Raw genomic sequence first — 27,525 nt, 5'->3', positions numbered from 1 at the left:
TCTTCGAGTCAGACAGGCCTGCGGCCACCAGCTCCAGAATTTTGGGCAGGTCACTCTCTGGGCCTCAGTTTCCCCCTCACACAGAGTAAATGTAGAAAGCATTAAATGGCTTCACAGGCTATCTACTCACAACAGGGCTCAACAAATGGAAGCCACCACAGTAATGCACAGACCTGCACGCATGGGGAAGCAGGGAGCAGAACAGTAAAGGCATCACAAGTTCGGGAAGCAGAATGGAAGTAATTCACCTGGGCGTTGTTCAGAAGGCGAATCCCAACCCAATCAACAGGGGGTGAGTGGCTCTGCCTCCTGACCGGGCCCACAGACACCCTCCCGCTCCAGCTGGACGCCAGAGCCACCACAGGCCGAGTGAGGGTTTGGGACTGACCCAGAGCCAGGACCTGTCAGACAGCTGTACTGAGGCAGCCCACACCCACTTCGGCAAAGACAACAGCTCCTCACCTACCGCCAGCTCGAAGCGAAGCCCAGATGCCAGCCGATCAGATCTGTGTCCCACAGGGTTCCGATGAGAACCTCAGTCCTTAGACTCCGAAGTCCATACTCTTCTAACTTCACCAAAAAAAGTAAAACAAGAATCAGAGTAAGGGGATAGGCTGCCATGCCACAGAGGAGCGTCAGATGAAGTCAGGACTGGGAACCTGTCCCAGCTCTGTAAGACAAACAGCAGGGGCGCCTCGGGTGGCTCAGCTGGTTGAGTGTCTTGATTTTGGCTCGAGTCGTGATCTTGAGGTTTGTGGGTTTCAAGCCCCACGTGGGGCTTCCCCCTGACAGTGCAGAGCCTGCTTGGGATTCTCTCTCTCTTCCTCGCTCTCCAAATCTCCCTGCCCCTCCCTCACTCCCATGTGCTCTCTCTCACTTGCGCTCTCTCAAAACAAACGAACTTGAAAAAAAAAAAAAAAAAATTGGGGCACCTGGGTGGCTCAAGTCGGTTGAGCGCCCGACTTCGGCTCAGGTCATAATCTCACGGTTCGTGGGTTTGAGCCCCGCATCGGGCTCTGTGCTGACAGCTCGGAGCCTGGAGCCTGCTTGGGATTCTGTGTCTCCCTCTCTGCTCCTCCCCCACTTGTGCTCTGTCTCTCTCTCAAAAATAAATAAAAATATTAAAAAAAAAATAATAGCAACAAGACCAACAGCATCAGCTCACCTTTGTTTCACGCCTACTATATGCTAGCCCCTGAGCTAGGTGCTCTACAGACTTCTCATCTTCATCCCCACGTCAACCCGGTGAGACAGAAATTATCTCCATTGTACAAATGAGGAAAACTCAGGTTCACAGCTCGAGGAACTTGCCCAAGGTCCAGCAAGTGGTATACTAGGAATCTGAACCCAGTTCTGACTCCGAAAGCCACGTGACCACATTTGCACAAGTAACAACATGGCCTCTTTGAACTTAGTCTTCCCCTCTGTTCAAAGGCAGATTGAACAAACGGTAATGATTTGGGCAGAGCTTTCCAGTTTACAGGGCTGAAACCACAACAATGCCTGGAGAGAAGCTGGTAGGCCAGTACAGTGCCCCCGGGGGGCTCTGTCTAAGCCTGACCTCGAGTGGAGATTCAGCGTATGTACATCAATTTCCACCCCCCAGCAGGACTACGGAGAGCCATCGTCTGGTTCCTGGCCCTCAGTTCTAATACTTGGTCCGAGGTTCTTCTTCATCGTAGAGAAATCTGGGTGTTACAACCACCACCATCTGCTCTTTAAACCACATGATGGGACACATTTTACAATGTCTGATTTTTCCCGGGAGGGAGGGAAGGTGTGCAGCAGGAAGTGCCTCCAATTCTGGGCCAGTCACTCTGGCACAGCCATCAGGCCCCTAGCTCCTCCACCTGGTCCGTGGCCCGGCAACTCCATAGGCTTGCAACCTAGAAGAGTCTGTGATAACCGAAGCCAACTCTTGCCAAAAAAGAGAGGAAGGGGAGACTCACATAGGTCAGAGGCCATGCCCAAGGTCACCTAGCAAGCTAGGGGCAGACTTCATTATGAAGAGCCCCAAATAGGTGCTGGAAAGAGAATGTGACTGTGTGTATGTGAAAACTCCTTGTACTTTTAATCAGACTCTCATATGCGCCGAGAGCTTACCGTGGGCTCAACCTTGTGGGAAAAACAAGAACATACAACTTGGCTCCTCCTTTGTAGGCTACAAGCTCCTGGAGGGCAGAGACTGCATTGGACTCCATTCCCAACCTTCCTAGACACCCACTCTGAGCCAGACCCTGAGCTGTGCAGGGATAAGGAGACTCTGCCCCTGTCCTCAAGAACACACAAGTAAATAGAAAATCACACAGACTAGTGCTATAGCAGAAGGAAGGAGAAGGGCTATGTATGCCAGAGCTCTAGCAAAACCCAGCCTAGGGAGAAGGGGAAGCCTTCTGGGAGAAAGTGGCTCTTGAGCTGGGTCTTAAAGAACAAGTAGGAGTCAGTCTGGTGAAAAGGAAGGGAAGGAAGGCTCTTCTAAGAGGTTCTGTTTACCAAACGTTTACATTAGCAATAACAATAACAATAATAATAATCCCAACATTTATTGAGCATTCTACCATAGTCCAATCCCCATATTTAAGCACCCATACATGTATTAACTCGTTTCATCCTCATAACAGCCTTTTGAGATCATTGATATTATTATCCCCATTTTGTAGATAAGGACACCAAGGCCCAGAAAGCTCCACAGCATGCCCCACATTCCCCACATTAGTACCCAGTGCTAGGATTTGAACCTGGTGGCCTAGTTCCATGCACACAACCTCAATCAGAATCACCCTATCTTTCTCGGATATGCACTTTGTACCAGACTTGGAACCGGACACGAAGGTGCAAAGATGAATAAAAAGACGCTCACAGTGTATAAGGACAGAAGGACAAGTAAAGAGAAAATCCTGGGTCTGAAGCTACATAAGGAAAAGTTCGACACCGCTAGAGAACAAGCAAAGCAGGCATCAGCAAGAGATGAGGCAGACTGGTGGGAAAGGCCTTGAACATCACATCAAAGGACCTGGATGTTTCCCATTGGCCAAACAGCTGCCAATCTATAAGCCAAGTTGTAATATCAGAGGCCACCTGTAAAGCATGTACCAAAGACTGGAGAATATGGAGACCTCTATAGATAGGTAAGTGAATGCTAAAATACAAATCTGTTTAAAAGAGCTCTTAAAACTAATAACCTCTTTAGGCATCTTATCCATCAACAGACACTAAATATATAACTGCTGTCATGTGAACCAGGGAAAGATTTTTTTTGTCCTTGTATTTAAAAAACTTGGATACTCCTGTTGTCAGGGATGGGAAGTAACAGAAAGTTTCTAAGCAAGGAGTTCTTAGATGGCAAGGTCTGGGGCTTCTGCTCCCCACCCACCCCTGCACTCCCACTTCTCCGAGCCCCTCAGTCTGCTGGAAGTCAACCATCTAAAGGCCCAAAGAAGAGCCGACCCGGCCGAGAAGCTCCAATGCAGAGATATTCTCACAAAGAGCGCTACGTAAGTACAAATGACTGTTTGATCAATCATTTGGCCTCGGCGTGGGATTTGGTTAGAATTAAAGCCATCTGGCTGGTGGGGGGGGGGGGTGGTTGATGGGGGAGGAGACAAGCAGGCGGGAAAATGACCCACCCCCTCCCCCAGAAAGCATTGTTAAAATATAAGGGGAAAAACAGTAAAGTCCCTGCTGTTATTTCAGCCTAAGCCACTTAATCCTTCAGCACATAAAGCAACTTATTTTATGACCTTTTCCCTTTAAAAAGTAAATCAGAAGACGCTGCCTTGAATTCAGATATCTCTGAAACACACAACTCATCCCTCCCAGTGAAATATCCTGTTTCATAAACCTTCTTCGAGATACTTGAAACTGCAGATCACTAAATGCCTAGCTTTAGGCATCTGACATTCCAGAGAATTAATATTTAAACTTATTATAGGAAAAAAGAATTGCGTTTGGTTGAAGCATGAAATATTTAATAGTGTCTCCAAATTAGAAACCCTATATTGTTTCGTGCTGGAAATGCCAACGTTATTACCTGGGCTTTGCACTCAAATAAGATAAAATGCACAGGCGGTCTTGAGATTAAACACATAATTACGGCCGTTTTCTCCAGAGAGAAGGGGAGTGAGGCAGGTTTGGGAGTGGAAGCAATCGAGTTTCATTTTTACGATACACTTAAAATTATACTATCATCCTCTGCCTGGAGGGTTGGGTTTGAGAGCGCTGAAGCTACTTAATCACAGAACACCGTGTCAAGATCGGTGAATCCACGGAGGCCTATTCACGGTCTCGCAAAGCTGTCTCTGTCTTGGAATGGGCCCGCTGCTGGACAAGACGGGGTAACTTTCCCTACTCACTAGGACAAAAGTATTAAGTGGTTTGGGATAAAAATTAAGCTTCAATTGACACAGTGGATCCTGGCAGCCTCTGCCGGCACATGTAATTTATTTACAGGGTTGGAAAGTCGGCAAAATACATCATCAGCTCTTATACAAACTTCTACTAGGTATTAAATACCCAAGCCTCAGAGAAGTAATTCATATAGTCCAGCAACGTTCCAAAACAAACCCACTCTCCAGCCCTCCGGAGAGCTTAAAACAGCAAATGGGATCTGTATTTTTAAAGTCAGGTTTAGAATTCTCCCTGGTTTCTTGCGAAAGCTCTATTTTCCATCAAACCTGTTATTTAAAAACAAAAGCAACAACATCTAAAAGAGTAATGTAGTGGTTAAAAAGACACAAGTAGGAAGGGGCTGGGCCACATCACAACCAGCACCATCCTGGTACTGCTTCCTCCTCTCCCTTTCAGACTCAGGGTCAACATCCGAAGGCAAAGAAGCCTGGGGCAACAAGGTTTCCTGCAAAGCCATCCTCAGAATAAGTAGGATTCTTTGAGAATGTCCACCTTCTCGTGAACACAGGCACCCTCGTGCAAGGCCACAGACACAAACCAGCAGCGGGAACTTTTCCTTCCGTGGGGGTCATTTGGTGTGTTCATCATCTGATATAAAAGCCCCGCTTCCCACAAGCAAACTCTCAAGCTGACCCTGATCCCGGGTTGTTCTCCCCACCAAGCCCTTCTCCGTCCCATCATTGAATAAGAAATAGCTTAATAGATCTTAAGCCATCGTGCCCGGTGAAGCATGCATTCTACACCCTAGGCATGGAGGGGCTTATGAGGAATTCTCTTCAAACATCAACAGATGCCTTCAGAAGCAGGGGAAGGAAGACCACAACCAGGGTCTGGGCAAGAAAATCTCCCCAGACTGTGTGAAAGGCTCAAAAAGGGACTAGAACCCGCCATAATGCATGTGCCGCTGCTTCTGAGAAGGAGCTGCTTCTAGAGGATCCCTCCGCAGCCTCAGAGAGGCCTGGCCTGAGGACCCCGTGTCACAGCTGGGAACCAGTCTTTCCCCCATTTCTGCAGCAGGGAGGTGGATGGATGCAGGGAGTCTCCCCATAAAGTCACACCTCTGCTTGTTAGCCGGGACTCGGAAAGGGCCGCTCCCGGGAATGGCTGTCTGGCCCAGCCCGCAGCCTTCCGCTACGTTCCCCCCAGAAATGGGGGCACATTCTGCAGCCACAGCAACTCCGTGCCACTGCCTGGGTTTTAAAGCCCGTCCTTGAGAGTGCTGTGCTTTAGGGGGAAAGTATTGGCTTTGCTGTAAGACAGAGCTGAGTTCAAATCCCAGGCTTTACTAACTTACTACCCGTACAGCAAGTCGCTGTGAACTAAATAGTGAGCTTATTATTGGGGCAAATGACTTAACCTTTCCAACCCTCAGCTGCCCCATCTGTATAACCAAAATAATGCCTCCTTTCCTCACAGGGTTATTGGGCATCATTAACTGCAATCACAACTATAATGTACCCAGCCTGTCACAGAGTAGGTGCTCAGTAAAGATTAGTTGACTCTCCTCTTCTGTTTTCTTCTGTGGTCAGCTTCAGGAATCAAGTGTTCATAGGAGAAATCAAGTCTAAACCTGACCCAAGACAAAGGTGCCTTCTTCCCATACCCTAGATCCTTCCCAAACTTCCCAGTCCAGTTCATGGGGAATCCCGGAGCATCAGAGCAGGAAGGGACTATGTATAGATCATCCAGTCCCCACTGCTTCCCATTTTACAGATGGGGAAACAGACTCAAAGCCAAGAGCATGGCCTGCATGCATTGAGGCTGTACAATGGTGCATGTGTTTGCTCCAGACAGACCCAACCATAACCACCAAATAAATTCAGGCCATACAGGAAATGCATTATTCAGTTAGCGGACTGAAGGTCTCCTCTCAGTGCATCTGACTCAAATGCTGACTTTAAAAACACAGCTCGTAATGCTAACACAATCCGCCTCAATCCGCCGGAAACCCTCTGAAGGAATAACCCTTTGGAGTTTAGGGGAAGACGGGGAAAAGAAGAAAACAGATGCTTTCAGTGACTTTAAACTATAAGATCACTGGGTTAGGGATGTATTCTCCCCACCCCCACCCACCCCAGGTCTCTGTTTCCTTTCAGTTTCTTATAAATAAGGCCTAGGGAGACCAAACCAGCTACAACCACCCTCCCCCTTTTCTGCCTTCCTTACTAACTCAGCTATCAGCCCGGACTTTGCTTCGAATGCTGAAAGCACTTTTTTTTTTTTTCATTGTAAACTATTAATTCGGGCAGCCACTGTTGATAAACAAGAAGTCCGTTTTTAAACTGCTAGAATCATTAGCACAGTGAAGGCGCTCGGCACAAATATTTCAGGAGTTTGCTCTTTTTTTCCTGGCCCTGGTATTACAGCTGTGCTTTCTGCATAATGCACTTGAATTTTTCAAAGCCCACTGCAAAATTTGTTTCATTTCTTCTCCCCCTTGAACTGAATGTCTTTGTTTCTTTAGGCACAAAAATAAACTACCCCCTACCAAAAGAAACAACACAAGTCTCTAGGTCCAAACTAATTGTAACTAAAATCTGCATTAGGAAAGTAAATTACCAAACCACATAATTTAATTTTAAATACAATCGTGTATATATAAGGTGAGATTGTTGAAATACTACCACATCGGCTTCAAAAAAAAAAAGGGAATTTTTTTCCCAAGAAAACTGAGACAAGGAAGGGAAATGACCCTCTCTAGGCAAAAGCCACAGTTAGCCATAGTCTGGTCAACTTACAAATAAAGTTGGTATTTGTTTGTTTGTTGTTGTTGTTGTTGTTGTTGTTTCCTAATCCTATCCAAAAAAGGACTGAAAACTTTTTCTCCCCTTTTCTAGGATGCTGGCCAAACTCCACAAAATAAAACCGAAGAAAATGATGATAATTATGCAACATTCAGAACAAAGAACATAAGAATATATTTTTTTAAATGATTCATTGTGCACTTATGCCTGTAATGAGATTTTAACGCACTGTAAAAATAAGTGTGCTTGGCTCATTTAGCTTCTCACGCAAATGTAACGCAGGGAGATGAATAACTCAAAGACGGGGTGGGTTTTTTTTGTTGTTGCTTTTTTTTTTTTTTTTCTCAGAAGGAGGAGAAGTGTGAAGGAAAACCACAGCATATAAAGAAACTTATGTTTTCAAATCACAGATGGAGCAAGACAGCCTATCGATATGATTCCACAGCTAGAAGAGTCCTGAGACCTGGGCCCAGCCAAGTATGGCAGGTAAACTGCTCAGAGGCAGCTAGGCCTAAATTAAGTTACGATCTCATGTGATGGTCTCCTCTCCATTTGTACGCCAAGTCCTAGCAGCTTCTGGAGAGCTTGGGAGGCAGGAAGGGAAGAGAAATTCTAGCCGCACAAGATTCTTAGGGAATCTTTGGGAATTATATTTCCGCTACACGTCTATAAAAGATTTGTCGGATACATAACTCTCATGCCTGTAGACGCAACATGTTCCTATCGTATTTGTGTACCCACACACATACACGGTTCTCTCTTTGTCTCACTGAGCCTGACATTTGGCCAGCAGGTTTCCCTCCCCTCCTTATTTGAAACCTCAAGCACCGAAAAAATTTGGATCTGATTATTTCCGGATCGCAGGACCAGCACTTTAAAATGGATGAAATGCAAGCAAATTGCCCACCAGAGCCGGAGGGGGTAAATGCTTTCAAAATAACTCATACCTTTCTATTATGGATGCGCTAGCCCCTGCAAGGCCTCCCCAGGACATCTCTGTGGCTTCTGATTCAGATGAAGAAATTCTACCAGGTAAGGCCACTAAAACCATCATGTTTACTCTCCACTGTCACCAGCCCCTAATGCCCATGCGGACAAACTAGAATGGCATTTTGTTTTCCTTCTTCAAGAAAAAAAAAGAAAAAAAATATATATATATATACACACACACACATACATACACACACATACTAGCTATTATTTTAAGTTACAAGATTGACTCCTTTTTGGCATTTACAGCCATATTATGATGGCTGTTTACTAATGGCAGTGTCCACATTTGTCATGATCGTCAGCCTTCTTTTTATTGCTAGGACGTGTCCAGTCTCAGTACGTGGTGAAAGGGCCCAGAGAGTCGTTGTGAATTAAATAGTGAGCTCATTATCTGGTTCAGTCTGGGAACAGCAACTCTGGAAAAACAGTAAACTAGCAAGTTTTCTAACTATGGCACAGATACTACTTCCAAAAATTCAAGACAGAAGAAATACCAAAAGCAAAAATATTTTAAATTCCCCGGGCACGTTCAGAAGCCATCTAGTACGCCAGCTCTCAGCCGCTGCCACACACATGTAGAAGGTACAACCCGTGGCACCGGGATCTGCTACTTGGAAGTGGAAGGCTAAGAAACTGCCACTTTCTGTCTGTAGCTTTGAGCACATCCTTGAAACTCAACGTCTTCATCTATAAAATGGGAACCATAGTAGTAAGAGCCAGTATCTGCCCAGCACTTAAAAACTGCAAAGTGCTCTCCATCTGTTACGTCCGAACAGCCCACGAGGTAGGCAGAGCACAGCTGGCGTGAGGGCAGATGAGAGAATGCGTGGGAACGTACGTTGAAAACCGTAAAACGCTGTGCACGGGGAACAAGCGTCATCGGGCCATCGCCACAAAGCTGTCTGCCTCTATAAAGCCCAGATGTTTACCTTCTTTCCTTGTCAGGACTTCCAAAAGCAGAGCGTTGGGTGTTTAATAAGAAGAAAGAAAAATGCAGCATCTGGTAATTTGGCCTTTCCAGCTGCTTGGAATCTGGATAAACGGGACTCTGCCATAAACAGATCGTGATTCTTATTGTAAATGATGACAATGTTAGTCCATGACGTCGCATCATCCCAGTGCCTCCTGACTCCAGATCTGGAAACACAGAGGACCCTAGCATTTGCGGATAAGCTGCTGGACTAAAGGGCTCGCTCCCTTTCTCGGCTTAGGGTCTGTCTGAAGCAAGAAGGCAGATCATCTGAAACCTGACCCCAGACCAAGCAATACTGTCTTCTCTCCGGTCACTGGGCAGCCGTGGCCACAAAAGACCTGAAGCTTCGCTCCTCTCAGCTTCCTCTGGCTAGCGTACCAGTGAGTACGCTTCACATCCAACATTTTAAAAATCAAACCTTTCTCCCTCTTTTCCCTGCACCCTTTATCTCAAGGATCACTTACCCCAGCATGGTGCCTGGCATGAATAGTAAAAGTGACCCCTTCTAGCTTTTTAGTTTATAAAGCATTCTTACAACCATTGTTTGATTTACCCTGAGAGGAAGACATTATTATCTCTCATGCAAATGAAGAACCAGAGGTTGAGAACATTAAACACATTACAAGAGTAATCCCCCCAGTAACCAGGCACTGAGGCTTTCTAAGTCAGTGTCACAGGAAATTTACAAATGGGGGAACTAAAGCGCTCAGAGAGGGAAATAACTTCCCCCAAACTCCCACAAATCATAGATGGCAGGGCATAGTCAATAAATATTTTTCAGTTGGTATTATGTCTGTTTCCAATAAACCTAAGATTTGAAGCTACACACCAAACATTCAAAGGGTTACGTGGTCTGGGGAATATTTGGGTGGGAGTAGGGGTAAGAGGTGCCGGTTCCTTACGCATTTATAGGAGGACTGCTGACACTCTGCTGGAAGTTGGTTTTGTCTCAGGCCGCTGAAGGGCTTGACTTGAAGAAGAACTTGCATAAAAAGACAGAAACCAGGATGGAAACCTCTTCAAGCCCAGGTCAGCACGCAAAGGCTGACCAGAGAACTCCCACCCAGACCTGCTGGGTGCCCTTTTACATAGGAGACACTTTCTCCACTCTCGGGCCTCAGTTTCCTCATCTTTCAAATGGGTGTGATAAATCCTACCCCACCAGCCTTGCTGAAGGCTGTGAAGAAAACAGTTTAGAAGGCTCTTGCAAACACTTAACCAGAACAACCACCTTAGGGTACAAAGAAAAAAGTTGTTCCTCCCATCCCTTTATCCTCCTCTGTCCTTTCCAAATATAATCCTGACTTAAACATCTCATACATAAGACATTGGTGGGGGCGGGGGAGTATGGATAAAAATAATTGGGGGTTGGGAGAATGGAAGTAGGAAGATCGTAGGCAAAACATCCAGATGAAAGGTCTCTAACCAAGGCTCGGGACAAAGACTATGTTTAGGAGAGCCATTCACCAGGTCTGCCGAGAACTCGATCTTCAGTTGACAGCTATGATTTTTTAAAACTTAAAATGTTGCAGGAGGGTATCTGTTTAAGGGAGGATTATGCGTGGAGCCGGGCAAGGCAGGGAGTTCAGGGCAGCAAATATTACTCATGTCTTACACACCACTCCTCTCTCCCTAGCAAAAGAGAACTTTAGGGGCGCCTGGGTGGCGCAGTCGGTTAAGCGTCCGACTTCAGCCAGGTCACGATCTCGCGGTCCATGAGTTCGAGCCCCGCGTCGGACTCTGGGCTGATGGCTCGGAGCCTGGAGCCTGTTTCCGATTCTGTGTCTCCCTCTCTCTCTGCCCCTCCCCCGTTCATGCTCTGTCTCTCTCTGTCCCAAAAATAAATAAAAAACGTTGAAAAAAAAATTAAAAAAAAAAAAAAAGAGAGAACTTTATATGTGTATCCCTGTAATAATACTCTAAAGCCATGCCATTTTTTTTTTTTCTGTATCTACCCTTTCAAACAGGACCCCTATCTGCTGGAGAAGAGACTGACATTGAAAATGAGACAAGAAATAGCACTCTTCTAACAAACTCTGATGTTTTTGTTAAAAAGAAAAACAGTTTGAGTTCATTTCGTTTTACCAGTCCCTGAATTAGGAAGTTGGATATTTTCTACCCTGAAGAAGCTCTCATCTCTAAAAGCAAGACACCCTACCTAAGTTGCTGGGGTTGATGCTAAAGAAGTGATGTCTATAGAGCCAAATAAACTTTTTGTCTTCCTTGAGAATCACCTGGATAGAACCAAGAGGTTCCAAATGCTGAAATAATGAAATCCCAAGCCTTGGTTTCTCTCAGGGAGGAAAAAAAAAAGGGCAGGGGGAGAGGAGCACACAGCGTCTTAACAATTTCCTCAATTTCTGGTTAATTATCTGTCAGCATGAAACTTATAAATAATGGCTCAATAATAATTAACTGTGATGAGAAGAACAGGTTCATGAGAATCCCCACATCATCGCTGACTTTGAGCCCATAAACCTTCCTTGGGCCTGCACCTTATACCCACCAGCTTCACTGGGTGGAGGAAAGGTATTGCAAAGGAACTTCTGACCAAAGATTATGCTTCTGAAGCTTCAAATTGAGAAAAGCCATTTTCTAAGTCAGAACTTGACTCAGGACAGATCATAGATTCATAAAATTTTCTAACAGGAATCCAGAAATCATCTGATGTAATTAATTCCTTACTTGAAAGATGGGGAAACTGAGGTTCCAAGAGGGGAGAGGTCTTGCTGAAGGCTTCTGGTTTTTGCTACTTAGGGAGATTGGAATAACTCAAAATATGCCTGCAACTGGTTCAGAGATCCCCGAGTTGCTATTCACCCTAATTTATAAGATTCTGATAAGTTTCACACAGCTTTTATCAGAAATACACAGAAGTAAAATTATGTAATCTGAACTTCCTATACACACACTTCTCCAAAATAGGCTTACTGATTTTAAATGAGATGCTTCCTAAACAGGCATCATTTTATAATGACAACCGAGTCCCAAACAACTAGAAAGAAACTGAGGAGCACTGTTGAAAGTTCCACCAAGTTCTCTGGAGAATTCCCACCAAGGTGTGCGGTATCCAGGCCAGGCAGCCCGAATTTCTCCACACCTCCGGCCAGACACGTTGGCGAGGGCAGACTTACCCTTCCCGGCGGTGGCCTTGGACGGACCGTAGTCTCTGGGGCTCCGTGGTCGGAGGAGGTCGTGGGCGCACGGAGGCGGCACGGGCGGCCGGGGCAACAGGTCACGCGAGTCCCCATCCACGCAGCCGCCGCCGCTCACGGTGACCCTAAAGGCCATGTGCGTGCCGCCGAGGCCAGTGGGCCCGCGGCCTGAACCCGGGGCGCCGAGGGCCTCCTTTGGCCTCTTGTCTGAGTGCGCCTCTGTCACCTCGCAGTGCATGGCGCCAGGGCAGGGCGCGCCGCTGGGGGTCGCGCCGGGCTCCTGGGGAGGGGAGAAAGCATCAGCGCATTAGTAGGAACGGACGGAACAGCCCCTACGGTGTCCCGGGGGAGGTTTGGGCAGGTCACCACTCCTCGGTTTATTTCTTGTCTCTAAAATGAGTTAGCTCCACCACACTTACCTTAACCTGACGCACCCACCTGATCCCGCAAAAGCCCCTTCCAGGCACAAGAGTGGCTCATACTTCCTTCTCTGGTGCGTCCAGGGCCCCCGCTACCCGCTGCCACAGCGCTTTCCGAGGGGCCCGTGTATCCTCCCGCTCAAATCCACCTCCACCAGTACCAGCCCGCTTTAAAAGGGAAACTGAGGCCTGGAGAAGGGAGAGTGGCTGTGCGGTGACACCCAGTGAGGCAGGAGCGGGAGGCAACTAGTATTCCCTGGGCAGGGCTCCGGCGAAGCCACGGAGGCTACTCCAGGTGGGTCAGAGGCTGCGCGCCTCCTGAGCGCTCCGGGGACCCGGCTGCACGTAGGGACCACAGACTGTGCACCCACCAGCCTGGGGCGCAAACCCTCTGAGACTTACCAAGACCCCCCCCCCCCAAGCCAGGAGAATGAGAGTCCGACGATGGGCGCTCACTCCCGCGACACAAACCCATCACGAGCACACAGAGACACGCACACTCCCACGCGCAGCAGAGAAAATGAACCCATCGCACGCGCAAACCCGCACAAAGTCTGTAACGCCCATGGACGCAGGCTCCAACGCATACCATACACCCTCGCAAATGCACGCCGGGGACACAGTGTGCCACACGTCCTGCTCTCACTCACCCGCTCACTCAGCAACACTAGCAGCGCCACTGGCTCACACTCCACAAACACGCGGGTTGCGTCCTCCTCCACAGAGTCTCAGCCCCTCCATCATCCCTCCTGGAGCAAGGGCCCGGGGCCCCCAAACTCTCCTTTCCTCTCTGCACTCCCCGCGCCATTCCAAAGCTCCCGGGATTCGAGCGTCGCTAGGACCCCAGCCTCGGATCTCAGGCCCTGGCGCCCGCCCCCTCCCCGGGTCACGGGCCGCGCCCCCTCTCACCTCGCCGCTGCGGCTGCAGCTCGCGGCGCGCACCGCTCCGCGCGCCTCCACTGGCGCCGCAGCCCCCGCAGCCGCCGCTGCCGCCGCGTCCTGCGGGGCGGCATCCCGGGAGGGGGCGGGGCCCCGGCCTGCCAGACAGCCGCTCCAGCCACTGGCTAGCTGCGGCTGCCTCGCGGAAACCAATCGCGGCGCGAGGGCGGGGCCTCGTTGCCTGGGGGGCCTGGGCAGGGCCCGGCGCGGGGCTGGGCGGAGGGTTTGACAGGCGGCGGCTGCTGGAGCCCTGCGCTGTCCGCTGCCCTCCGGCCGCCTCGCCGGGCAGGGCGGCGCCGCAGGCGGGAGAGGCTGGGCTCTGTCGTCCGAGCTGGACTGGCCGGGCGGCGGAGTTTACTGGGCGTCAGGAGAGCCAGGCTGTGTCCCCGCCTGTCCCAGCGACTGAGGCAGGACCCTTCCCTCCTCCGAGGTCAGTTTTCTCCTTACCAAATGGGACCGGCGAAACCTACGCGCGGAGGTAACAGATGTGAAAAGTGCTTTAAAAGTTTTCTTGCAGGATCCAAGCGGCTCACTTGCACGCATTTCATAAGCCAGTCAGCGGCAACGTTGGGACGCAAACTCAGGGATCTCAGACCACTTTTCTTAACGTTTTCGTTTCTGTGGTGTTTTTCACCCTAGAGTCCAGGCTAGAGGGTCTCAAACTCCAAATTTAAAAGACAAACAAAAACAGGGGCGCCTGGCTGGCACGGTCAGTACAGCATGTGACTCTTGATCTCAGGATGGTGAGTTCCAGCCCCATTTTGGGCGTAGAGCTTACTTAAAAAAATTAGAAAGGTAAAGATGTTTGTTTAAAAAAAAAAAAAAAGACAAACAGAAACAGATGCCCAGGTCAGTATTTTCTTTTTCAAAACACAATGTTTATTTATTTGTTTTGAGAGAGAGAGAGAGCAGGAACAGGGAGAATCCCAAGCAGGCTCTGTGCAGTCAGCACAGACCTGGAGGCAGGACTCAGTCCCACTAACCTCCAGATCATGACCAAAGCCAAAATCAAGAGTGGGTGGCTCAACCGACTAAGCCACTCAGGTGCCCCGATATTTTCTAATTAAATCTGTAAATCTGTCTGGGGACAGAGCCCCAGCGCCCAGATTTTTAGCAAGCTCCCAGATCTTCACAGACTTGTAAAGGCTTAGACGCATTCCTCTAAGTCCCTTCCGGGCCTGGAACCCGGTTCGCCTGCATTCCGGGCTCCTCACAGACAGTAGTGTCTCAGGGATCCCTGTCCAATGTATAGAAAGAACACCGCACAAACAGGACTTCAGGGTGACCAGTAGCAGTGGCTCAGTTCCCTTCTCTGAATTTCAGTTTCCTCCTGTACAAAACTGGGCTGTTAGCTGGACTGGACTATTTGCCAGGGCTACTGGAAGGGCCCAGTGGGGCCCCTGAGGTGGTCTCTGCATTTCATCTCAGTTCACCCCCTCTGCACTGTTTGCTAGGGACCTGGGCAGGCTCCAAGGGACCTGTCTGGCTTCACACTCTCTGAAGGGAGCGGTCTGACCTCTTTGGCCCTGCTCTCAAGTTGAAAAATGTATATGGAACCCCTCCCTATGACACAAGTCAGGTCTCACAATAGACGATTCTGCACAGAGTAAGAGACCTCAAGCAGCATCCCTGGAATCTTGGGAAACCAGGATTTTAGAATCCTAGAATTCCAAAATCTGATTTCCTGTAATTGACTAAATATAGCATCTTACAATTAGAGAGCAATAGCGCTAAGAAGGACCTTGGAGATTTAGTTAGACCCACCCCCACATTCAAAGGAGAGAGGATGTGACTGGGTGTGGCACCAGCATCCAGGCTTCCTCACTTCGATGCCAGCCAGTTGCCTCTATTAGGTATAGGATGTCAACCAACCTGTCTGTGACACATAGGTCAAGGGCCAAGGGTTGTATAGGGCATCTCAAGGTGTTGCCTCTGTCCAGGGATTTGGAGTCAGGGATTGTTGCTACTTTTTTGGTAGGAGGGGAAGGGGTAGAAAGGAGCAAGAGTAGCTCAGTAAGCCCTCCCGACACACCACTACATGCTACTCCACACACCCTCCTTCGGAAGTGCTGCCAATAGGCCATGTGGCTTTCGCAAATCACAGTCTCACTCTGGACCTCAAAATCAAGACAGGTGGAAGAAGATGGCTGGCCTTTCCAGTTCTGCCCTTCAGCCGAGTCCTCTGCCTTCCCTCCTCACCACACACACACACACACACATATCACACACACACACACACATGCACGCACACTCACATACAGCATCGCACACTTAGGACGATGAAAACATTTGCTGAATAAGTCACTGAATCAACTGGAACTTCAGGCAAAGGCTCTTCCAATTTCCAAGGTGCACCAACAGCTCATTCACTTACTCTTTATTGGGAACCTACCCTGAGCCAGCCCCCACACCTGAAGAAGAGAAATGGAGATCCTGCCCTTCCTCCAGTGAGCTCACAGCTCCACCCCACCAGGACAGATGGGTTTGTAAAGCCTGACAAAGCAATGAGAAGGTTAATCTGCTCAATAAAATAGGCCTCTTAAACACTTGTATACTGCAGGAGTCCTTTGGGGATATACAGAATCCAGTGGGTGCATGCGGGTTTTTTCCTAGAAGGAAATACAAGGCAGTGTTAACAGTGGTTAAGGGAATGGAGGACGGGGCGGGGGGGGGGGGGGGGGGTCGCGGGGAATCCTGTACTTTTCATTTTTTACTCTTCTGAACTGTTAGTATTTTCTAACAGTATATATTATCCTCCCTCTCTTTCAGTAGGGGTTATTTGAGTATTAAGAGTATGAGCTATATTTCTTTTCTTTATAGTTTTGGTACGAAAATAAAACTCATTCATATTTTAATTGTCAAGAACAAAACCAAGCAAAATGAATAAAACCCACTTCTCCTTTTAGCAGGCCAGACATAATGTGTGTTTTTTATACTCACCAGTGTTCCAGCTCAAACCCACTTTTGCCCTTCTAGTCCCACATACAGCCTGTCTACTAGATATCTCCATCAGGGTCCATCTGCAAAAGCAAACATCATGTTTTCTTCTCTGACTTAAGTCTTCATTCCTGTAACTACCTAGATGAATGTCCCCATGGTCAAGTCTCCCATGTTAGAAGTCTGAGACCCAGCCTAGGTCCCTCTTCTCCCACACTCCCATATTTGATTTGCCATTAATCCACTTAACAATCCCACCCTCCCTGCCCCCCCCCCCCCCACACCAACATTTCTTCCCAACTCTTCTTCCTGCCTCAGCCTCATCTTCTTCCCTAGCATCCATTTTCCCTACAGGTCCCTCTGTCCATCTCTGAGGCACAGATTTGATCACATCATTTCCCTATTTAGGGCAATGATTATTAATAGATCCCGGGGCACATGGGTGGCTCAGTGGGTTAAGCAACTGACTTTGGCTCAGGTCATGATCTCGCAGTTTGTGAGTTCAAGCCCCGTGACGGGCTCTATGCTGACAGCTCAGAGCCTGGAGCCTACTTCAGATTCTGTGTCTCTCCCTCTTTCTACCCCTGCCCTGCTCACACTCTGTGTCTCTCTGTCTCTCAGTAATAAACATTAAAAAAAAATTTTTTTTAAACAAAAAAACAAACAAACAAACAAAAAATAGATCCCAACAGCCATCTAAATAAAGTCAAACCATTTTCTCATTGTACCATTTGGCCCTATCCTATGTTCCAGGAACCTTAGAATATTTTTCATCACCTAGAACCCAGAACATATACTCATGTCTTCATGGTTTTGTATATGATGCTTACTATGCTAACATTTTTCCCTCCTGTCCTTCTTCATACTCCTTCCTGTGAATTGTTTGATACACAGCTCAAGTATCACTTTTACCAGAAGCCTTGTTGGAATCCTCTGGCTACAATTATTTTCTTCCCATACACTCTTACAGAAATCTCTACTTCATTCCATCTCAGAACTTATACTGTTTTAAAACTACCTATTTAACAGTCTCTCTCTTCATCTAGAGTGAGACCTCTCTGAGAGCAGGGGCAGCCTTTTGCCTTTGTAACTCCAGAACCTAGAACAGATTCTAGCACAAAGTCAGTACTAGATAAATGTTTATGGAATGCTGATTGAATTATTAAGGACTGACCACTACTCCATTTGCTTAACTGCATTTCTAGCTAAGTGCTTCTTCAACCTATCATGACTTCCCCACTCACCATCTTTGTCCACGGTCTTAAGAATATACTCAGCAAATGGTTAAGGCAAAAATAGACATTTCTGTGTATCTGAGGGTCTCCTGTGTCCTGGAGATATGCAAAAGGAGAAGGAATAGAGGTGATGAATGCTGCACTGCTTACCCTGCCTCTATTTCTTGCAGCAAGAGAAGAATTAACATTCACTGGGGAACCTACTATGTGCCAGATAGTATGGCTGACACTCTTCATATGTGATCTCATTTTATCCTAAAAACTCTGAGAGAGAGATTCTCTTTCCCATTTTGTAGGTAGTTCCAAATTAAGTGATTTACTAAAGTTCTCAGTCAAGAGTCCCAAGACGAATCATTTGAGAAAAACATAGTCTCTTCAACAAATGGTCCTGGGAAAACTGGATATCCATATGCAAAAGAATGAGTTGAATCCCCATCTCATACCATCTACAAAAAGTAACTCAAGTGTTCCTAAATGCAAGAGCTAAAAACCATAAAATGCTTAGAAGAAAATGTAGGGGTAATCTTTGTGACCTTGGATTTGGCAATAGATTCTTAGATGTGAAACCCAAAACAGAAGCAACAAAATTTAAAAAAGAAAAAAAGGACTTCAACACAATTAAAAGCTTTTGTGCATCAAAGGGACATTATGAAGATAGTGAAAAGACAACGTACAGAATGGGAGAAAATATTTGCAAATCATACATTTGATAAGTGTTTGGTATCCCGAGTACATAAAGAACTCATATAACCCAACAGCAAAAAGACAATCCAGTTAAAACACGGGCAAAGGACTTGAACAGACATTTCTCCAAAGAAGATGTACAAATGGTCAACAAGTACATGAAAAGATGCTCACCCTTATTAGTCATTAGGGAAATGCAAATCAAAATTACAATGAGGTATCACTTCACACCCACTAGGATGGCTATAATCAAAAAAAACAAGTGTCGGTGAGGATGTAGAGAAATTGGAACCTTCATATATTTCTGGTAGGAATGTAAAATGGTTCAGCCACTGTGGAAAATAGTTTGATGGTTCCTCAAAAATTTTAACATAGAATTACCATATGACCCAGCAATTCCACTCCTAACCATCTACCCAAAAGAACACTGCTGTGGAAACAATCCAAATGTTCACCAGGATGAATGAACAAACTGTACACACACACACACACACACACACACACACACACACACACACACACACGCAAATGGCATACTATTCAGCCTTAAAAAGGAATGAAGTACTGTTACATGTTACAACCTGGATGAACCTCAAGACACAAAAGGATTCCACTTATATCTTTTTTTTAACGTTTATTTATTTTTGACAGAGAGAAAGAGAGAGACTGGCCGTGAATGAGGGAGGGGCAGAGAGAGAGGGGGACAAAAGATCTGAGGCAGGCTCTGTGCTGACGGCAGACAGATCCAATGCCAGGCTCAAACTCACGAACTGTGAGATGGTGACCTGAGTCAAAGTGGGACACTCAACTGACTGAGCCACCCAGGTGCCCCATATGACATATTTTTTTTTTTAACATTTATTCATTTTTTGAGAGACAGAATGTGAGTGGGGGAGAGGCAGAGAGAGAGGGAGACATAGAATCAGAAGCAGGCTCCAGGCTCTGAGCTGTCAGCCCATAGCCCAATGCGAGACTCGAACTCACGGACTGCAAGATCATGACCTGAGCCGAGGTCAGACACTTAACTGACTGAACCACCCAGGCGCCCCCTGTACGATATATTCTTAATAGGTAAATCCGTAGAAACAGAAAGCAGATTGGTGGTAGCCAGGGGCTAATGGGGATTATCTGCTTAATGGCTACAGGTTTTCTTTTAGGCTAAGGAAAAATTTTGGGAATTAGATAAAGATGGTGGTTGCACAGCACTGTGAATGTATTAAATGCCACTGAATTACTCATTTTTAAGTAGTTAATTTTATGTTACATGAATTTTACTGCAATAAAAATTTTTGACTTAATTAAAATTAAAGATTGTGTGCCTGAGTACAAAGCTTGGGTTTCCTTCACTGCCCTTTGGAGCTTTCATTGAGGACAGTCCATAGAATGACTTCTTTAGTGGTTGTAGCTCTGGTGCTATTAAGCTGAGGGACCTGACCAAGTCACCATCCCCGGTTCCTTGACACTGCATCTGCCAAATAAAGATGACAGTCCCTGACTCACCAGGGCTTCTGTGGAGACTCAATGAGAAGGTGGAAAAAGATCAAACCACCAGAAAATGAAAAGTCATGATGATGATAAATGAAATACCCAACATACTTCTTTTACAACTTCTAGACTTCTTTTATTAACTTGAAGATGCTTTGTTATCATTTATTATTATTATTATTATTATTATTATTATTATAATTATTATGAGAGAGAGCACGTACACATGGATGGGGGAAAGGGGCAGAGGGAAAGAGAGAGAAAGAATCCCAAGTAAGCTCCATGCTCAGTGTGGAGCCTGACGCGGAGCTTGATCTCACCACCTTGGGATGATGACCTGTGCTGAAATCAAGAGTTGGACGCTCAACTGACTGAGCCACCCAGGCGTCCCAAAGATGCTCTTTTTTAGAACAAAGAAAAACCCCTGAAGAATCCTAATATGGAACACAGTCATAAAGGACCAATAAAGATGTTCTAGATAAAATCTTAAATATGATTAGGGAGAATAAGAACCAACTGAAAGTAGGAATAGGAAGGAACTTTCTTAACTAGAAAAAGGGCATCTACAAAAACAAAACCTACCATCACACATTTACACTATACTTAGTGGTAAAAGATGAATGATTTCCCCCTAAGATTAAGAACAAATAAGGATATCTGCTTTCACTATTCCTATTCAGCAATCACACTGGAGGTCCTAAGCAAGTGCAGTAAGGCAAGGGGAAAAAAGCTGGAAAGTAAGAACTAATATTCTCTTTTGGCAGGCAACATTATCATCGATGTATAAAATCCCATGGAAACTATCCCAAAAACTCTCCTAGAGCTAATAAATGATGAGTTTATCAAGGTTGCAGGATACAAGGTTAATATAGAAAAATCCATCACGTTTATATATACTAGCAATAGACCACTAGAAATTTTTTTTTAATTTTGCCCATTCTCTTTTCCCCATCTTCCGATGTCACCATAACAGTGCACATGAACATCCTGGCAGATGCTCTCAAGAGCATTAATGTGACAGGAGAGACAAATGCCAGGGTCTTATTAGGTCATGCTCCAAAGTCATCATCCAGTTTCTAACTGTGATGATGGAGCATGGTTACATTGGCAAATTGGAAATCACTGATGATCACTGAGCTGGGAAAATTGTTGTGAACCTCACAGGCAGGTTAAACAAGTGTGGAGTGATCAGCCCCAGGTTTGCTGTACAACTTAAAGATCTAGAAAAATGGCAGAATAATCTGTTCCCGTGTCACCAGCTTGGTTTCATTGTACTGACAACCTCAGCTGGCATCATGAACCATGAAGAAGCAAGATGAAAACACACAGGAGGGGAAAAAAATCCTGGGATTTTTTTTCTAGGGATGGAATACATACATGCAAATAAAATGCCTCAATGGACAAAAAAAAAAACTCGGTTGAGCGTCCAGCTTCGGCTCAGGTCATGATCTCAGTTGGTGAGTTCAAGCCCTGTGTCGGGCTCTGTGCTGACAGCTCAGAGCCTGGAGCATACTTCAGATTCTGTGTGTGTGTGTGTGTGTGTGTGTGTGTGTGTGTGTGTGTGTGTGACTGTGTGTGTGTGTGTGTGTGTGTGCGTGCATGTGTGTCTGCCCCTTACAGGCTCATGCTCTGTCTCTCTCTCCTTCAAAAATAAGTAAACAGTAAAAAAAATTTTTTTAAAAGATATAGTTAGATATAAATCTAACAAATAAGTGCAGAATATATATGCTGAAAACTACAAAACTCTGATTAAAGAAGTCAAAGTAGATCTAAATAAACAAAAGAGGTATACTTTATTCATCATTTGAAAGATTAAATATTATTAAGATGTCCATTCTCTCCAGATTAATCTATAAATTCAGCACAACTTCAATCAAAATGCCAGCAGGAGTTTGTTGTTGTTGTTGTTGTTGTTGTTGTTTTTAATAGAAAGCAACAAGCTGGTTTGAAAAACCTATTTGGAAAACCAAAGGAATTAGAATGGCCACAGTTATGAAAAAGAAAAAGATGGAGGACTCATACCTGATTTTAAAACTCACTATAAAGCTATAATAATCAAGACAGTGTGACAATAAATTATATTTTAAAAAATCAAGGCAGTGTGATACTGGCAAAAGGATATTCACATAGATTAATGGAACAGAATATTCCATATTCTATGGAACCCACATATGGCGAAGAGATTTTGTCAAAAGTACAAAACAATTCAGTGGAGAAAGGACAGTCTTTCAACAAATAGTGCTGGCGCACCTGAATATACATATACAAAAAAACAAACCTCAGCCTATACATCACACGCTATAAAAAATTAACTCAAAATGGATCAAAATGCAAAGCTGCGACTTCTGGAAGAAAATAGAGAAGAAAATACTTGTGACTTCAGATTAGGTGAAGAATAATTAGATACGATGCAAAATTAAAATTTTTGCTCTTCAAAAGCCACTATTAAGAGAATGAAAGGACAAGCCACAAACAGGGAGAAAATATTTGCAAATCATATATCCAACTAATGACTTGCATTCAGAATTTCTGAAGAACTCTTACAACTTAATAAAAAGAAAACAACCAACGTTTTTAAATGGGCAAAAGATCTGAACAGATACTTCACCACAGAAAATATGCAAAATAAGTACATAAAAAGATGTTCATCATCATTAGTCATGAGGGAATGCAAATGATAAACACACTGCAATACCATTACACATCTATTAGAATGGTTATAATTTTAAATTTAAAAATAAAATTTTAAAAATTTCAAATGCTGGCAAGGATGTGAAGCAAGTGAAACTCACATAAATTGCTGGTAGAAATGCAAAAAGGCACAACCACTTTGGAAAAGTTTGATATTTTCTTACAAAGTCAAACATAATACTTGCCATACAACCCATACAAGCTAGCAACCTCTTTCCCAGTTTGAAATGAAAATCTAGGTTTACACAAAAACCTGTACACAAAGATTTTTTAGGAACATTGTTTGTAATCCTCAAAAATAGAAAACCAAATGTTCCTCAACTGCAGAGCAGATAAACCATGGTAAATGCACAGAATGAAATACTATTCAACAGTAACATAAAGTTGATTATTGACATACATAACAACATGGATGAATCAGATGTATCATGCTGAGTAAAAGAAGCCAGACTCAGGGTGCCTAGGGTGGCTCAGTAGGTTGAATCTGACTCTTGATTTTGGCTCAGGTCATGATCCAGACCCACGGTTCATGAGTTCCAGCCCTGCATCAGGCTCTGCACTGACCGTGAGGAGCCTGCTTGGGATTCTCTCTCTCTCTCCTCCCTCTCTCTGCCTCTCCCCCACTCATTCCCCACCCCACACTCTCAAGATGAATAAATAAACCTTAAAAAAAAAAAAAAGAAGAAGAAGCAGCCAGACTCAAAAAACTACATACTGTATGATTCCATTGATGTAACATTCTGGAAAAGGCAAAATTATAAAGAACAGATCAACAATTTCCAGGAGTTAAGGGTTAGAAAAGATCTGACTACAAGAAATGAGGCAATTTGGGGGAGGAAGGGCCATGATAGAACTGTTCTGTATCTTGACTGTGGCAGTGTTTACACGACTCTATGCATTTATCAAAGCCCTTAGATCTGTACACAGTGAATTTTACTGTATGTAAATTAAAAACAGAGTCAAGTTGGTTATTCCTAAAAGTGGAGTCTCTTCTAAATGACGCCTTAGGCTCATCAAACTCTCTCTACAAATAGAAACTGATAAATGGCTTGAGAAGCCAAGTTTCTCCCCACCCCCTCCTTCTCCTTTCTCCTCTCCTCCTGTTTTCTCTTACATGAATGATGGCACCATCAAGCTGGGATCCTAGGGGTTATCCCAGGCTCCTTCTCTCCCTCCACCCACATCTAGACTCCAAGGTCTGTAATTCCTACCTCCCGTGTACTTCCTGTAAATGCTCCTTCTCTCCATCTCCACACTGTGGCCTTCACCAGGCCTCATCATCTCTAGTCTGTATCACTGGACCAGCTTCCCATCTGGGTCTCCTGCCTGGCCCCTGCAATCCAACCTCCTCCCTGCAGCCAGAGTGGTCTTTCTAAATTACTAATCCCACCATGTTGCTCTCCTAGCTGAAAGCCTTCTGAGTGCCCCCAGCTCTTTGGGGGCAGGAATTGTTCTATGTGCCACTCTAGCCCTGGTACTGAGCACCTGGTATGTGCCTGGTGTCCGTGCACAGTGAATTATGGTTGAATAGATGCGTAAGTTAATAGAGTGAATTAAGGAGTTGCCAAAGGACGTGAAGACCCTCCAGAAACTCATTCTGAGAGATCAGAGGTAGTGTATGCACATTCCCATCCATCTTGATCCAACAGTATTGACTGAGCACCTACCATGCCCAGGATCTGTTCTAAGGAGCCAGAGACTCATGGAGCTTCCAACTGGTAGTGGACAGAAAGTATTCAACTAATCATACAAATCCATGCACGTACGTGAATCATACAATTGAACAAAGATATAAGGTCCTGAAGGAGAAATGCCCCATGTGATGAGAGGCTGTGAAGTAGGCAGGGGTGTTGGGGGCTTGATGAAGTCTAAAGGGTCACAGAAGGCTTCCCTGAGGAGGTGATGATTCAGATGGAATCTTGGAGGAAACAAAGTCACTGGTCTCAGAGCTGAGGAAGAGCTTTCCAGCAGATGGCCGAGCATGTGCAAAAAGCCCTGAGATGAGAAGAACGAAGATCCCTTCCAGGCAGCAAAAGAAGGGCAGTGTGAATGGAAGCCAGTGAGTGAGGGGAGGGGAGGCCCCAGATGAGGCCAGGGAAGGGAAAGGGCTGGATCCAAAATTGATGAAGAATTTCAGGCTGGAGACTGACATAATCAGATCTGCTCTGAAAATACCATTCTACCTGTTGTGTAGAAAGTGGATTGAGAAAGAGGCAAGTGCAGATGCTGTCAGAATCATCAGGCCAAGTCCCAAAGAGCAATGCTGGGGGGGCACCTGGGTGGCTCGTCGGTTGAGCGTCCAACTTCGGCTCAGGTCATGATCTCACGGTCCGTGAGTTCGAGCCCCGCGTCGGGCTCTGTGCTGACAGCTCGGAGCCTGGAGCCTATTTCAGATTCTGTGTCTCCCTCTCTCTCTGCTCCTCTCCTGTTCATGCTCTCTCTCTGTCTCAAAAATAAATAAACGTTAAAAAAATTAAAAAAAAAAAAAAAAAAAAGAAACAAAGAGCAATGCTGGGGAGCCTGGACTCAGGTGGCCAGGGTTGGTGGGGACGGACAGAAGTGGCTAAATGCAGCTTTATTTAGGAAGTTAACCTGACAGGCCCAGGTGACGGGGGCGACAGAGATGGAAGGGAAGGGAGAGGTCAAGCATTTGGAAGTTGCAGTTTTCAACTTTGGAACTTCCCCTGGGTGGCCCAAGGCATCCCTCATCCTTAATGGTGGTTTCTGGAAGCCACGTTGCCGCAATTACCAGGCCACTAAGTTATACCCCTTCCTCAATCTCATTACTGGGCAAGTGCTCTCCCATAAAAACTTTAGTTGGCTTTCAGCACATCACTGTATTTGTCAGGAAACAGAACCAGACAATATAGTAGCCTCTTTAGTCTCCCTGCTTTCATTCTTACCAGCCACCCCCTCTCCCCAGTCTACTTTCCACAGAACAGACAGATTGAATTTTGAAAAAACATAAGTGGGCCCAAGTTACTCCTTTGCTCAGAACTTTCCAATGGTTGCCTCTGACTCAGAGTAAAAGCAAAGTCCTTATTGTAGCCTACCAGTCCGGACATGGACTGGTCCTCTCCTACGTCGCTGACCTCACCTCTGCCACCCCCCACTGTGCCCAGCCACTCTGCCCTCTTTGCTATCCCTTGAACTTATCAAGCGCACTCTGGTATTGGGGTCCTGCTTTCTGGGACTTTTCTCCCACTTATCTGGCCAAACATCACTTTACCAGGAAGGCCTTCCCTGACCTCCCCACCTAAAATGGATACACTCTGCTAGTTACTACCTACTTGCTTTATCTACTTGCTTTTCAGAATACTCACCATCACGTGACGTTGGTTTATATTCATTGCCTATCTCCTCCAACTACAGCTTTAGTTTGCCTACTCTGAGCTACTTGCTATCCGTATGAAAACGTGTCAAATATTTGCTGACAAAGAAAATAAGCCAGTTCCATCTTATTATTTAAGATCTAAAAGGGTAATATGGTCTTCTGTCCTAATAATAACAATAGTTGTTATTATTATCATAGTTAATAGCAACCACAAAAACATTAAAATTTTTGAAATAAGAATGATGGACTTCAGTATACCAGGCCAATTTGTAAGGCTGACTCCAGAGCCCAGTGTCCTTTTATAGCAGCCCAAAAGATACAAAGCTTTTCTTACTGTTCTCACATGACCTCTTCAGTGAGAACAAGGCGGGGCAAACTGACCACTCGTTATCTGGTGATGGACACAGCTGTCCTCTCATAACTGTCTAGCTTTGGGGAAAATCCTGGTGACTTATTCATGTTTTAAAACACGAATAAATAAAAGTCCACTAAAACAGATTTATCTTTTCATTCACAAACAGTACTTCTGTCCAAAGTTAGGAAGTTTTCCGTTGGACTTGTACATTGAAATAAGAATTCTCATTACTAAACTTGATTCAACTAAATAAGTCTTAAGCTTGAGACATATTTGAAGACAATGTTCCATCTTCATGAGGAGAAGGAGCAAAGCCTGACAGAGCATCACAGTTCCGTTTCAAAGAAGACAAGGAGTAAAGTCTAGATTCTGCAAGAAAATCACAGGCTGAAATTTGCAAAGGAAAAATAGCAAGCTATTTCTAAGGTTTTGCTTCAAAAATACATACTCCTCTCACACATTCTTGGGGATTGTTTCTTCAAGATGATAAAATATTCCTTCCTGGGGGGGGGGAGTGGGGGGGGGGGAAGTACAACTCCCAAGAAAATTAAGAGCCTGGCTTTGAAGACAGATCTCCATGCATCTGAATCCCATCTCTATTACTTGTGTGTCCTTGGGCAAATCGTGTCATTTCTCGCCTCAGCCTCCTCTCCTAGAAAACTGAGGTAAACGACATAACCCTGACAGATAAATGGCTATTAAAGATAATGTGTATGGAGTATGGACCCTGTTGTCCAGCACCCAGCAGGTGCTCAATAAATGGTAGCAGTTATTGCTCTATGAGCATCTATCTACAGAATCCCACTCAAGCCATCAGCACTTTCAAATGTAAGATACTAAAACAATCGATTTTAAAAGAACATTTAGAAAATACAGAAAAAAATAAATCTCCCCCCTAAACAAATGAGAAGTGGTGTGGACTGCAGACATCTCTCCTTTAACAACTTTGAAATAGTGACCTCTGCTGGTCAGTGGAAAACCAGAGCTCTCCAGCCAACTCTTTCATGATTGAGTAAGGGTTGAGTCAGCCAGGCTTGGTCCCTGTCCCTGGAACAAAAACCAGGTGTTGCATTACAAGGGACAGAAATCGTCACAAGGGTTACCACGATGTAATTGGGATGTTAACAAAATTAAAGGCCGGCCTTTCCATTTGCTCATCTGCCCAGAAGAATCT

General features: G+C 45.4%; 1 protein-coding gene and 1 pseudogene across 2 annotated transcripts in view; one reads left to right on the top strand and one right to left on the bottom strand.

Annotated features, from left to right (window-relative positions):
• Positions 1 to 13,689, bottom strand: part of GLIS1 (GLIS family zinc finger 1) — a 229,927-nt gene extending 216,238 nt beyond the window's left edge. For both annotated transcript variants that reach the window (XM_058717313.1, XM_058717314.1), the window contains exons 1-2: positions 13,601 to 13,689; positions 12,252 to 12,552 (exon numbers count right to left, since the gene is read on the bottom strand). In XM_058717313.1, coding sequence (XP_058573296.1) covers positions 12,252 to 12,510 — 259 coding nt within the window. In that variant the 5' untranslated portion in view covers positions 12,511 to 12,552; positions 13,601 to 13,689. The remainder of the gene's footprint in view (positions 1 to 12,251; positions 12,553 to 13,600) is intronic.
• A 6,541-nt stretch (positions 13,690 to 20,230) lies between these two features.
• Positions 20,231 to 24,083, top strand: LOC131491174 (small ribosomal subunit protein uS8-like; annotated as a pseudogene).
• Positions 24,084 to 27,525: the final 3,442 nt, after the last annotated feature.

The sequence above is a fragment of the Neofelis nebulosa genome, chromosome 2, assembly GCF_028018385.1.
Source record: "Neofelis nebulosa isolate mNeoNeb1 chromosome 2, mNeoNeb1.pri, whole genome shotgun sequence".
In the NCBI taxonomy this organism is placed as follows: domain Eukaryota; kingdom Metazoa; phylum Chordata; class Mammalia; order Carnivora; family Felidae; genus Neofelis; species Neofelis nebulosa.
The sequence above is the reverse complement of the archived record's forward strand: the minus strand, read 5'-3'. Positions and strand labels throughout refer to the sequence as shown.